Below are 12225 nucleotides of genomic sequence, written 5' to 3'. Positions count from 1 at the left end.
TAAAGGGTTTCCTAATTTCTACCGTCTCTTTTATTTTTTTCCGACGCCATAAGATTGTCTCAGTTCAGAGAATATTTATAGAAACGTTCTGCAACTTCAGTTTCCAACAGCGGGCCAGTGTTTCAGGAGAACAAATTTTAGCCCTTGTGATTGCTTTTATTTTTAAAAACTGTCCATTTTCAGACGCTTTCATTCAAAGCGACTGGCAACAGCTGCAGTCAACACCGGCACCCGCGCGGGCTGCCCCGTGTAACCCCTAGCAACCGCCCGCGAGCGGCCCCACGCGGCGGGTTCCTCCCAATATCCAATCAGCGCTCGCCTGTGTGCCACGTGACTGCCAGCCTCGCCGGCCGGAGATTCACTCCCGGCGGTTTCGTGAAGGTCAGCGCCCAAGTGTGCGTTTTCTGTTCTGGCAGGGAATTGTACCGCTAATAACCAATGGGAGGACTACTTTAAAAAAAAACTCAAGTTCGGTCCCCAACTACCTTAAACCATAACATACCTACCTAATATAATTTAACCTACAGTAATTACTGGCTTGAGAAAAGGGTTAGAAATCATTAGTTGCTATTGCTCCAGTGCATCGTTTTTATGTTTTTGCAGGACCGGGTTCACGCACTGGGAATTAACCTTTCCTTGTATGGAACATGAGGAGTTTGTTGGTGAAATGCAACAGCTTCGTTACAGTTTATTGGCTCAAAGGGACTGGAAGAACTTCAGGATAACATTCAAAAGCCAACAGCGTGCTCCTCATCCCGGATACTGGTGGAGGCCTGTACTGCGGGCAGGAGCGAACGGCCCAGCTCCAGCGCAACAGCACCCGAGCCCACTGCCTTCCAGCTCGAGCCTGGAGCCCTGCTGCTGCGCCTGCCTACAGTAATCTAAACCCATCTACGTCAGTCATGGAGTCAGTGAGCTCAGATGGAATGAAATCCCCAGTCCTGTGTGAGCGATGTGGTCAGTTTCAGATTGCAGCTTATCATCTTTAGGCTGGTCATGTACAGACTGGTTTGGTGTAGTTTCACAGCTCTGCGAGGGCAGTGTTATTGTCACACCTGAAGATTGCTCAACAGCAGAACTGTTGAATTTCTGCCATTTTTCAGCGTGGAATTCACCTTCACATGTTCCATGTGCATGTAACACACACCGACGCAGATCCCCTCTCGAACATCAACTGAATGTTGGCTCGCTCAGCTGAAACCCAGCGCCGATGAACCCTGTGTTTTTCTGACTCCTGTGGGCGAGGATGTGCTCGAGAGGTCTGGAATCCCCTCTCTACAGCTGTTAAAGGCTCAGAAAATTGGTGTAGTTTGGGAAAGAGTATGTTTAATTCAGAGTATTAATAACTCGCCCATATTAATAACTAAGCTCTTGACATCTCTCCTTGCTTGAAATCAGTTTGGGAGAAGAATGCAACATAAATGCTTCAGTAAAGCTTTCTTGTAATCTGAAGAAGCAGAATAAAGGGAAACATATTGCCAAAAAATTCTTAAATAGTTGTAGCTTTCACAAAATACATTTTTACTTTAAAACATGAATGATCAAGATGTTCTACATTATGATTGTCAGTATTTGGGAACACTCTAACGAATGCATTTTCATAGACGAGGAATAGTTATGGTTCTCTACGGATATTGGCTTTAAGTCTTTTTGCTGAACTAAATACTGTATAGCATTCACAACATTTCAAATGAATGAAACAAGACAGAGATGAGATGTACATTAAGACAAAGGTGAATATGACCTTGAAATGGATTTAAATATTCCCAGTGCTAGTTCAGATGTGTCTAGGGTGTAGTGATGCACAATGAAAGAAAAATAACATTTCACGAACACCCTTGCTGAGTGGCCAGGAGCAGCTGTCCTCCAGCGGCATTAGAACAGAGGTGCCGAATCCAGTGCCTGGACACGAGCTGCAAAGAGCAGGACTTGCTTCTCAACGTGCCTGTTAATCTCCTGCTGGGAAGCGCGGGGGTGTGACTTCACGTAATCCGCAATGGCCAGAATGCACTCCTCCTGTTCACACAGCAAGAGCAGCCTGGTGTAACGGGCGCAGTATACAATACTGCAAGAGACATGCTACAGAAAGCTTTCTCTTCAGCAGGATGACAGAGATAAGACCATTAAGGTTTTAATTACTAGGGCCAGTTGTCTCCATATGTTGGTAAACTCGTTCTCATTTTCACGTACCTGTCGAATGTTATGTGCTGTACTGTGCATATCAGTGAGACACAGACAAGTCAAATTACACACTGCCTCTATTCAATGCAGGTACAAATACTATAAGGAAGACAACATCTACACAAGTACAGTAGTATGTTGTACTGGACAGTCTGCTTACTGTCAGGCTCTCTTATCCGTAGTTTTCCAACAGTAACTAGACAGGAGGACATTTCCTTATAAGAATCTCCTTCATGTTAGGAAGCATGTTCTTCCACATCCTTTTCAATTTCAAGCTACTGATTTGTATTCTTCTACAGTCTCCCAGAGTAAAATTATTTTATTGCTCAACTGATAACTTGGAAACCCTTTGGAATAAATGGCCTGCTATATGTTTGTACCTTTGCCCTTAATATACCATTAAAGGCAAAGACTCTAGCTGCAAAATAATTACAAGCATGTTAACAGCAACACCTATAAACACTTGCATACAAATGTCAATTAAAACCCACAGTTACTTAAAACTCATTTTATTACTGTGAATTCCTGTTTAGAGCAACCCTAGGTGTTAAACTACACCCTCTCTGGACATGCCCTGGCTCTCAGAGTGACTTGCCTGTGGCTCAGGAGCAGCTTGTGCTCCGTGATGGAAACTTCAGAAAATAACAACTGACTGAACTCACTATAACCTCTCATCCTCACCTTGTAGACGTCCACTTGGTCCTTGCCTGTGAGCCTGCGGAGGATCTCCTGAGCCACCTGCACTCCTGTGACCACGGTGAGTAAGTCCTTGCTCTGCACACTGTCCGTCTGCAGCCAGCTCAGCAGGGCAAGCTGCCACAAACCGTGCAAAAGACACAGGTCACCATTTACCACCAGACATACAAAACCCTCTGCGCTTGCTCTAAAAGCACACTACAGTGCAGTCGGGTCTCATCCAGTCAGTCCACTGGGATGTCCGGTGTTTGAACTGGACATGTGAAGATGACACAGAATACTCAGCTGCTCCTCTTAATCTGTGCATCCTCGTGCGTGTTCGAGGTTGGGAACCAAGAGCTGAATCGCCCCCATGTGGCTCTTCTGAGTATTACAGCGCCTTCCTACCTGCAGGAAAATATCGCCGCTGGGCAGCAAGTGCGCCGACATACCATGCTTTCTCATCTCTGTTGCGCTATCAAGATTTATTGGCGTTTACAGTTTACTGCTCGCATAATAGGTGAATAACACGAACGGCAGCACAGCTCGAGACTGACAGGTGCAGGAAATGACTCATATTCGCCTTTTGGTAATGAAGTCAACAGATTCAGCTGCGCACTATCAACATGCATCTACAAGCGGACGGCACTGAAGCGGTTCGTAAATAACGCCCCCTCGCATTCATTTGGTCTTCGTAATGTTTATTCGAGGCATTCTATTTTTTGTTTTCCTGACTGTATCAGCGGAAGTGTCCTGTTCATATTCAGTCCCTGGGATTTTCTGTACAAGATAATCATTGTAATCACGTCACTAATGTTTTCTTTCTGTGCATAACACTGATAATATCCCACAGACCTGCTGGATGAGCTGAGAATTGGACAGGTGATCTTCTTTTCTCTGGTCCGACATAGTTTATACTGCCGAGCAGGATTAAACCCCCAAAAGCGTTATTTATATAATCTATATAACTACTGTACTTCACGATGTGCTCCGGTGTTAACACTCAGACATAGCTAGAAACAAGCAAAATAAATTCCTGTTGCTTTGGTTATAGTTGATAAAAACTAAGTCTCCAAATCCCGTACAGCAATGGCAGACAGTGAAACCGTGAAACTCCCGCTAACTTCCTGGTTACGATCGCCGTGGTGCACTGTGGGACCTTGGAGGAGCTCTGAGAGCCGTTTCTCGCTCGGCTTCATAGCACGTGTGCTGTAAATAATGTAAGAATTTATCATATTTTATTATAGACCTCACAAAACGAAAAATACTACCTCCTAGTTTAAAGAAGACCAAGAAGTACACTTCTTTTGTTTCGTGACCAGTGGCTAAGCGGTGGTTTCCCCCCTAGTCACTAGTATTCAAGTCTCGGCACCATTCCCGGCAAAAGCAAAAATCACGTCAGGCAGAGCATTCTCCTCTGAACCTTCTCACTTTCAGGGGTGGTGCCCTTCCGTGCATTTTCACTTACCGTGCCTACTGCGTTTACTATTTCACAACAATAAGACTCCTACGTCTTGTAACGCTTACGGCCGACAGGTACTGTGTAAGAGCCGGCTTACCAGAGCAGGTGACGTCACCGCCCTTCCCAGTGATAGCAGGACCACAGCCCCCGGGCTGTAGGGAGATCTCTCTTTAGCTCACCGGGCTGGGTCCCTGCTGAGCGACGCGGGAGTCCCGGGTTCGAGCCCCCGACGGTGGGGGGCCGACCTAATGCGGCAAGGGCGCCCGCCTGAGCCCCCGTTGCGTTACAATATTATGCTTCTGTTTCTACCAGAAACTGCCAGTTGCACAATAACTTATCTCACATTAATGTGTCTCCTCCACAGTTAAGATGAGATGAGATTTGACTGTCCCCTGAGGGAATTTGTTTATGGACACCCAGCACACCTGTACATTTAAATAGTATAGAATGCAAAAAAAATAAGAAAAACATTGCACATTTTAATATTACAAAAAATAAGAAAAACATTGCACATCATTCTATTGCACTTGTACAGTATAACACATAACAACATGTAACTTTTATAACACATCACAAAACATATTGCACTCAAGTGGGTCGTAAGACTCAAAATTGTGTTTATCCTTGACATTTGCTTTGACTGCTTTAATAGATAGTGGGACAAAGGAATGTTTGTATCTGTTTGACTTACATTTGGGAACCCTGAAACGTTTGCCCGAAGGAAGAAGTTGGTATTCAGAATTGAGGATGTGGGGAGGATCTGATATAATTTTTCCTGTCTGTTTGATGAGGGATTTTTCAAAGATTGTCTGCAGGGAGGGCTGTTTTGAAAGTCATGGCTGTTTCACTCCCATGACTTTCAAAGCTGTCTGGATGAGGCGGGTAATTTGCGATTTAAAATCAAGATTACCAAACCACGCTGAAATACCATACCTGATAATGCTCTCGATTACAGCACCGCAGAAGAGTAGCATTACTTCCTGTCGAACCCCAAACACTCTTAGTCTGTGCAGGAAATATAAGCGCTGCTGAACTTTGGAGCAAACACTCTCAACATGAGTAGACCAGCACTTACACAGGCACTGACAATTGACACAATCGGAAAAACATGGCAGTCTGTGGACAAGCTGCCAGTGTATACTTCTGCTTATACAATATGTTATATATAAGAACCTCAGAATGGAATTGCCATGGATACAAGCTCTTCAAGCTTGTCTAGTGTCTTGTACAACTACAGTATACAGCACATCAATGGCTACCCATGGTGCTATTTGAAATGGTCAGCCAGGTCTTTGCCAGTTAAAAGGGAACTGCTGCCCCTATTCCAAAGACCGGTAATTCAATATCAGTAACAAAATAAATGAATTGACGGCATAGAAAAATTGTACACATTTCGAATTAAGTACAAAATCATGAGCTCTGTGAAAGTACTGTAAGTCGCCATGTTGTCACAAACCCCGGGTCTCTCCATGAGCGAGAGTGAGGGTTCCCATGAACTGTGTCGTGAACGGCCCTTCCTGCTCACTAGTCACTGTCATGAGTAATGTAGCACGACGTAACAGCGAATAAGTACAGGTTGTGCAGCAGACATTTTACTACAGAAATATTCAAATGTAATCTGCATGCAAAGTTAACAGGTAAGTAGTGTTTGTCTGCAAAACTGTCTCGAAGTCGAGAGCGATGTTTCTATTGGATTAATAGAGATGTATTCACACGCCTGCTTGTTTACAGTGTCACAGGGCCACTTAATGTCACCGGAAGCTTGGTTGCCTCATTCTGAATCTGTCGCGGTTGTCATCCCTCCTCTAGAGGGCGCTCCTACCTTTTTTGTATTATGTTTAGTTTAGTTACCTTCACCTGTGTCTTGTCCCCCTTTATGTTATTTAAGCCCAGCGTCTCCACAGTTCAGTGCTCAGCTTTGGAAGACAAATGTCTGAAGGCCCGCCTATCGACGGGGCTCAGGAGCAGCCCGAGGGCAAGGCCTTATACCCAGACTTCCTGACCTCTGAGTCCTGGGCTCGGGGCACCCAATCCCATTATGTTTTTATTTTCTGTGTTCCTGATCCCAGTTCCCCGTTCCGGTTCTTAACTGTTTTTATCTCAGATGGATGGACTTCAGAAAAAAACAAGACTGCTGCTTTAAGTGGCTCTGGTGAATCAATAGGTGCGATTCTTTCCTCTAGACCAAAATTTCCACATCGATGTCCCCCCCCCCTCTGAGTGCTGTGAGTGGGAAACTGAAGTCCCAACCCCTAGGTGTACTGCTGTTTGTACCAGAGTAAAGCAGCAGTCTGGTGGTTGGGAGGTGAACTCTCACGAGTTCTCAAGGGAAACAGGCAAACAGTCCAGAGTCGTAGCTTGGCACTCAAAGGTCAAATCCAAGTAGGCACTTCACTGAAGCACAGGGGGAATCCAAATAAAATGAGCTAACAAGGTTCATTAAGGGGACACAGTGGAGCAAGCACAGGGAAAATCCAGAGGCACAGTGGAGTCAAAGCTAGGTCAGGTATCCAGAGAGTAACACAAGGCAGGGAACACAGAGCTAGGGAACTAAACTGAGGATAATCGAAAACTCTAAACTAGAGCTTTGACTAAGCCAAGGCTGATGTTAAATAGCTTGATCTACCTGAGACGGGTGTGGTTGTAAAATAGCACACAGGTGGAACAGGCTTCCTGTCTGATCATGTAACCAGAGCAACCAGCGTAATGCTAGCTGATCTGAAGAGGGGGCGAGCATGACACTAGGTCATTAAAATATTGTATGGCACTGTTTGCAGTAACCCCTGGATACATTTCAGTCTTGTACAGTACAATATGGCTTTCCTGAAATCAGTTTAATTGATGAAGCAAGTGGCACAATGGTGAGAATTGCTGCCTTCCAGTGCTGGGGCCCTGGGTTTATTTCTGGATGTGGGGTGCTGTCTGCATGGGGTTTGTATGTTCTCCCTTCTTGTATGTTCGCATGAGTTTCCTCCGGGTGCTCTAGTTTCCTCCCACAGTCCAAAGCCCTGGTGTGAATGTGTGCTTGTTTGGGTTTGTGTCTGCCCTGCGATAGACTAACATTGTCAACAGGGTGTATCTTGCCTTGGTGTCCATTGCTTGCTGGGATAGGCTCCGGCTTCCACGCAACTGTGTCGGATAAAGCTGTTAGAAAATGGTGAATGGATGTAAGTGGAACAATTTATTATACATCCATCTGATCAGTGATGTCACGAGCTGCTGTGTGTCAGGTTTAGGTGGGCACTGCACTTCAGTAGTGGATAGAGAGAGAGAGTCTTTATTATCCCCGCATCAGTGTTGGTGTGCAGACGGACAGAAAAAAACACAACAACAGCATACTTACATATTTGCACACGAAATTAATGTATGATTTGAGAGAGAACTTAAATCTATTGGTTTTGGAGTTGGGGAGTCAGTATCTGCATTCAGATTGGAGTAATTGGAATTCATCGTCACAGATGGATTTTGCTTTACGCAAAACAGAGATTTTCACAAGGCTGCCCAGTTTGTTCTTGATAGGCCCTCCTGTATATAAAGTTGTCAAAGATCATTTGGACCAAAACTAGTATAGAAATGCAAAATATTTATTAATGAAAAAATTATTCAGCCTGAATTACAATATTCCTCTCTATCTGTCTGATATCCTTTTTCAAATTCATTGAATTCCTTTTGTCCTGTGTAACAGGACCCCCCTGTGTGAGCCTGCTGCGGCTCTGTGTGTCCGTGGCTCCTACCGTCACACTCAGGCTGCTCACACTGCGCTTTTTTCCATTCTTCCTCCTGTAACACTAATCATCTCACTACACTCTAGAACTCTCCATTACAGCCCCCTAACGATTCACGTTCGCTGTTCCCTGCTCTTGCTCTAGAACATGAGCACACAGCTAGAGCTGCCAGAGTGCTCCCTTGGCTCTGCCCAGCCCGCGTCCCAGACACACCACAGCTGTAGGTCATCAAACCACCAGCTTCCTGCAGCTGTGGCTTCAGGCACACCGCTGGCAGCCTTCCTCTGGCGGTTCTTTCTTGACCATTTTATAAAATTCTAGTTAAAAAAATAGATTTAATGATAAACAGTATTAAACGAATCAGTTCTTTACTGTTCATATGCATTCTCTGCCAATTCCTTATCAATCCTGTCCCCTCCTGCTCTTAAACTGTGTCAGAACCGATTTCCCTAAAGTCTAATCTTTGTTTTGGATTCTCCCTGTAAAGTTTCAAAGTACACTGTAAAGCATACAAGCAAGTCATTTCTTCATTTCTTCATCAGAATCATTAACAGATGTGTTTTGCATCCCATCCAAATCTTGGTAATCTTCAGGTCTATTTTTTTTTCCAGTTAGACAAGAATGTCAGATAAAGAATCAAAATCCTGGAAGTGCAGTACAGGGGTGCCCACTGAACATTGTTAATGTAGACTGTAAAAAAAGGACATTAAGCAAAAAAATATTAAGCAGAAACTTATTTCCCATAAAACATTAAGGAAATAATGGAATATCAAGATAAATGACACACAGCACCTCTGTTCATTATTGAAAGGAAAGGCACCAGTTTCCTGGGCATGAGTGGTTTGAACCACTGGGCATCAAAGTCACAGGAGTAAATAAGACCATACAGCCCACAACACAGGCTATTCTACAACAATATGCAAGAGTTTTCAAAGAATGAGGAGCCTGTCTCAGGCCACCTGTGACCATGTGACCATTGAGGTGGGTCTTTCTGTCGCCCCCAGATGAGGCATGAGGCATTGGACAGCCTCATGCAGCAGGGGGTTTCATTCCAGTGTGCTTCTCTAAATGGGGAACCCCCACTGTCCCAGTGGCAAAGAAAGATGGGACACTAAGGATTTGTGGAGACTATCAATGCACAGACAACACAGCTGTGAAGCCTGATGTTTACCCTCTCCCCACCGTCTCGGAACTCTTTGTGTCATTGGCTGGAGAGACAGGGTTCACCTCAATGGACCCAAAACAGATGTAGCAACAGAGGAATCTTGATGAGAAATCGGCTCAATTGTTGTCCATAAACAAAGGGACCTTTTCAGAGTTCATAGCTTGCAATTTGGGGAGCATTTCAGCATTTCATGGACACCTTGCTAGCAGGGATCCCAGATATGCAGCCCTACCTAGATGACATCCTCATCTGTAGAAGGACAGAGCAGGAGCACAATGAAGGCCTGCAGGAAGTACTCCAGACTTACACCTGCAAGAAGAAAGGTGCATTTGTGCAGCTACAAATTTGGATTTCCTAAGCTTTCAATTAGAAGCTAAGGCACCTGCCCTACAGAAAATCAAAGCAGTACAAAACTCGGGACAATACTGAGCTTTCCTGGGATTACCAAACTTTTATGATTGCCTCCTAAGACAAGGCTACTGTGCTGGAGCCTCTCCACTGCCAGTTGGAAAAAACAGCCACTTGCACAGGAACAGCACAACACAATGCAGCATACTTCCAGGCAGAACAACTGTTTCAAAGAGATGGAGTGTTAGCACATTACGATAGCAGGAAGGCTCTGGTGTTGGCTTGTGATGTATCACCCTGCGGACTTGGAGTCATGTGAAACCTAATGGACATGAAGCCCCAGGCTGACAGAGGGAGATTTGCTACCAAGGTGGTCAGGCTCTTGATCTCACAACAGACCACTCCAAACTCAACTGTGTGGCTGAGCAGCTCATGGATCGTAGACTGCAAGCGCTGTTAGGTCAACTACACAAAGACTTTGCAGCAAATATTGCAGAAAAGCAAGCTCAGAGGCAGATTTGAACCAGGTTCAGGTGCATATCTGTAGTTACTCTGGGAGTCCAAAGTGGGTAGATACAAGGATGGTCACCAGTTGAGCCTGACTGCTCGCAGACTCTGTTATCAGAGGTCACCATGTCAGTGACCCCTGCTCCAGTCGCACATGATGGACCAGACATATCCAGTGATAAGGATTCGGGATGATTCGACCATTCTGTCCACTCTGTTCCAGTCCCTGTTTCACCAGCAGTATACACCATTATGGATCCTGCCCATCCGAGACATCAGCTTCAGGCCCTGCTGCGGGTGAAGGACTGTGTGAACTAGGTGGAAGAAGTGTGATGTACTGTGGAAATTTACAATACTTGTTCCGCCCCAACCCAGGGGACTTGGGGGTTTTTATGTTTACGGAGTTCCAGGAAGTGGTTAGTTAGCTGATTGTTGCGAAGGTACTGTACATGTGATTTTTACTTCCACAGTCACAGAATGTCGTAAAGGGATGTTCCCATACACTTCCCCCAGTATGTGGAATTCTTGTTGTCTCTTTAACTAATATTTTTTGGTGTACTAAATATTAACATTTTACCGTTTTAAGATTTTCAAACTGGTTTCATGTACAGTATATGAATCACAGCTGATTTTGCAATGATAAATGAAAACATACAAGACTTCTATCAGGGATAGGAAGAGAGACAGATGGATGATGCAAGAGGATGAAATGAATTAGGAGTACACATTGTTTCAATTACAGACATGGTTCTTGGCTCCTGGCAAAAAACGTTTTACAAATTGTCACATTTGGATGTGAGTGTACAGTTCTCACTCTTCTCAAACTTCCCTGCTCCTTCAGTTACTCCGGTAGCAGTTCCCAACCCACCGGTCACTTTCACATTACTGTTAATGTAATATCTGACCTCTTTGAGAAATTCAAACCCCTGCCATGCCAGCTCAGAATGGGGCTTCAGGTTGCTATACAGTAGGTAGTCTGCAGCTGGAGAATGAAAGTGTAACAAAGGGTTGCCTATGAATTGACTATGGATTTCAGTCAATTAGGAACCTGGAAAAAACATTTTAAAAGCTATGACAGCCTCATTTCTCCACCTCTGATTGTTGGCTCCAATACAATATCCCATCCATCCAATTTCTATCCACTCCTTCCGATTCAGGGTCGCAGGGAGCTGAGGCTATCCTAGCAAGCAACAGGCTGAACAGGGGGGGCACCAGGGCCAGTTTTCCCAGAAGCCACTTACTCTGCCAGAAGATTGGCTTGTTTTTGGACTGAGGAAACCCATGCGAACACAGGGAGAGCAGATTTCAGATTTATGCTTCTGAGGCCTGTTGCTTCCTGCCTCCCTCTAGCTCAGTTCTCAAATACAGTTAAACACCATTTCGGCTAATTGATTAAACCCTGTCTTAATTGGGCTTTTTCTTTTTAATTGCTTAGAGCTCACAAACCTTTGGAAAATCAGATATTCTGGAACATAATCAGAAATTGAAATTTCATCAAATTGTAGAGATTTTTTTAAAGTCTAATGAATGATTAATCTGTTGTTTAATTACAGTAGGTAATTGAGTGTTCAGCCACACTGATCCTGGCTTCTACAATATGATCTCCATAGATTTCACCTTAATTCAATTGTTAAAGCAATTTGTCACACCTGCACATGATCTGCTGTGCTGGGGAATTCCTGGAGCAGACTGGCTGCTGTGCGTCACATTGGGGCTGTGTTGGTGAATGAACTGGGTTCTCTTCTTTACATGAAACCTCTTTAAGGTGAAGAAGACTGCTGTATCTAAGGAATCATGTGTCTGACTAGGACTCTTGCCCTGTATGAGGTGCCACAAGATTGTATGTTCGTGTGGGGAAAAGCAGGAGAAAAAAGCCACTTTACATATTTTTGAGAATAAGTAATTAAAAGTAGAATTTGTTTTACCAGAATTAATAAATCTGTAGTAAATTCTGGAAAAGGGCTGAATTGTTATTTTAAGATGATTGTGCAACAGAAGATTTTCCGTAAATTGTTTCTAGATCATGTACAAACAAGCAGCAGAGGACTTGGGAGACAATAATAATCCTCACTGAACGTTGGATCTATTTCTTGTTTATTTAGTTGTTGTTAGAACACTTTCTCAGACTGAACTGTAGGAATTAACATTCCACAATAAGGGAG

At 44.2% G+C, this 12225-nt stretch overlaps 1 protein-coding gene across 1 annotated transcript; it reads right to left on the bottom strand.

Annotated features, from left to right (window-relative positions):
• Positions 1 to 1475: 1475 nt before the first annotated feature.
• On the bottom strand, positions 1476 to 4008 carry LOC148838814 (uncharacterized). The gene is made up of 3 exons (XM_088910343.1): positions 3712 to 4008; positions 2863 to 2994; positions 1476 to 2016 (listed from the first exon to the last, which is right to left on the bottom strand). Exons 1-3 carry the CDS (start codon positions 3763 to 3765, stop codon positions 1876 to 1878), a joined length of 327 nt encoding a protein of 108 aa, XP_088766469.1. The 5' UTR covers positions 3766 to 4008; the 3' UTR covers positions 1476 to 1875.
• Between the last annotated feature and the right edge of the window lie 8217 nt (positions 4009 to 12225).

This window comes from Atractosteus spatula, chromosome 3, assembly GCF_055471065.1.
Source record: "Atractosteus spatula isolate fAtrSpa1 chromosome 3, fAtrSpa1.hap1, whole genome shotgun sequence".
Taxonomy (NCBI): Eukaryota; Metazoa; Chordata; class Actinopteri; order Semionotiformes; family Lepisosteidae; genus Atractosteus; species Atractosteus spatula.
This window is presented reverse-complemented; position numbering and strand designations above follow the sequence as displayed.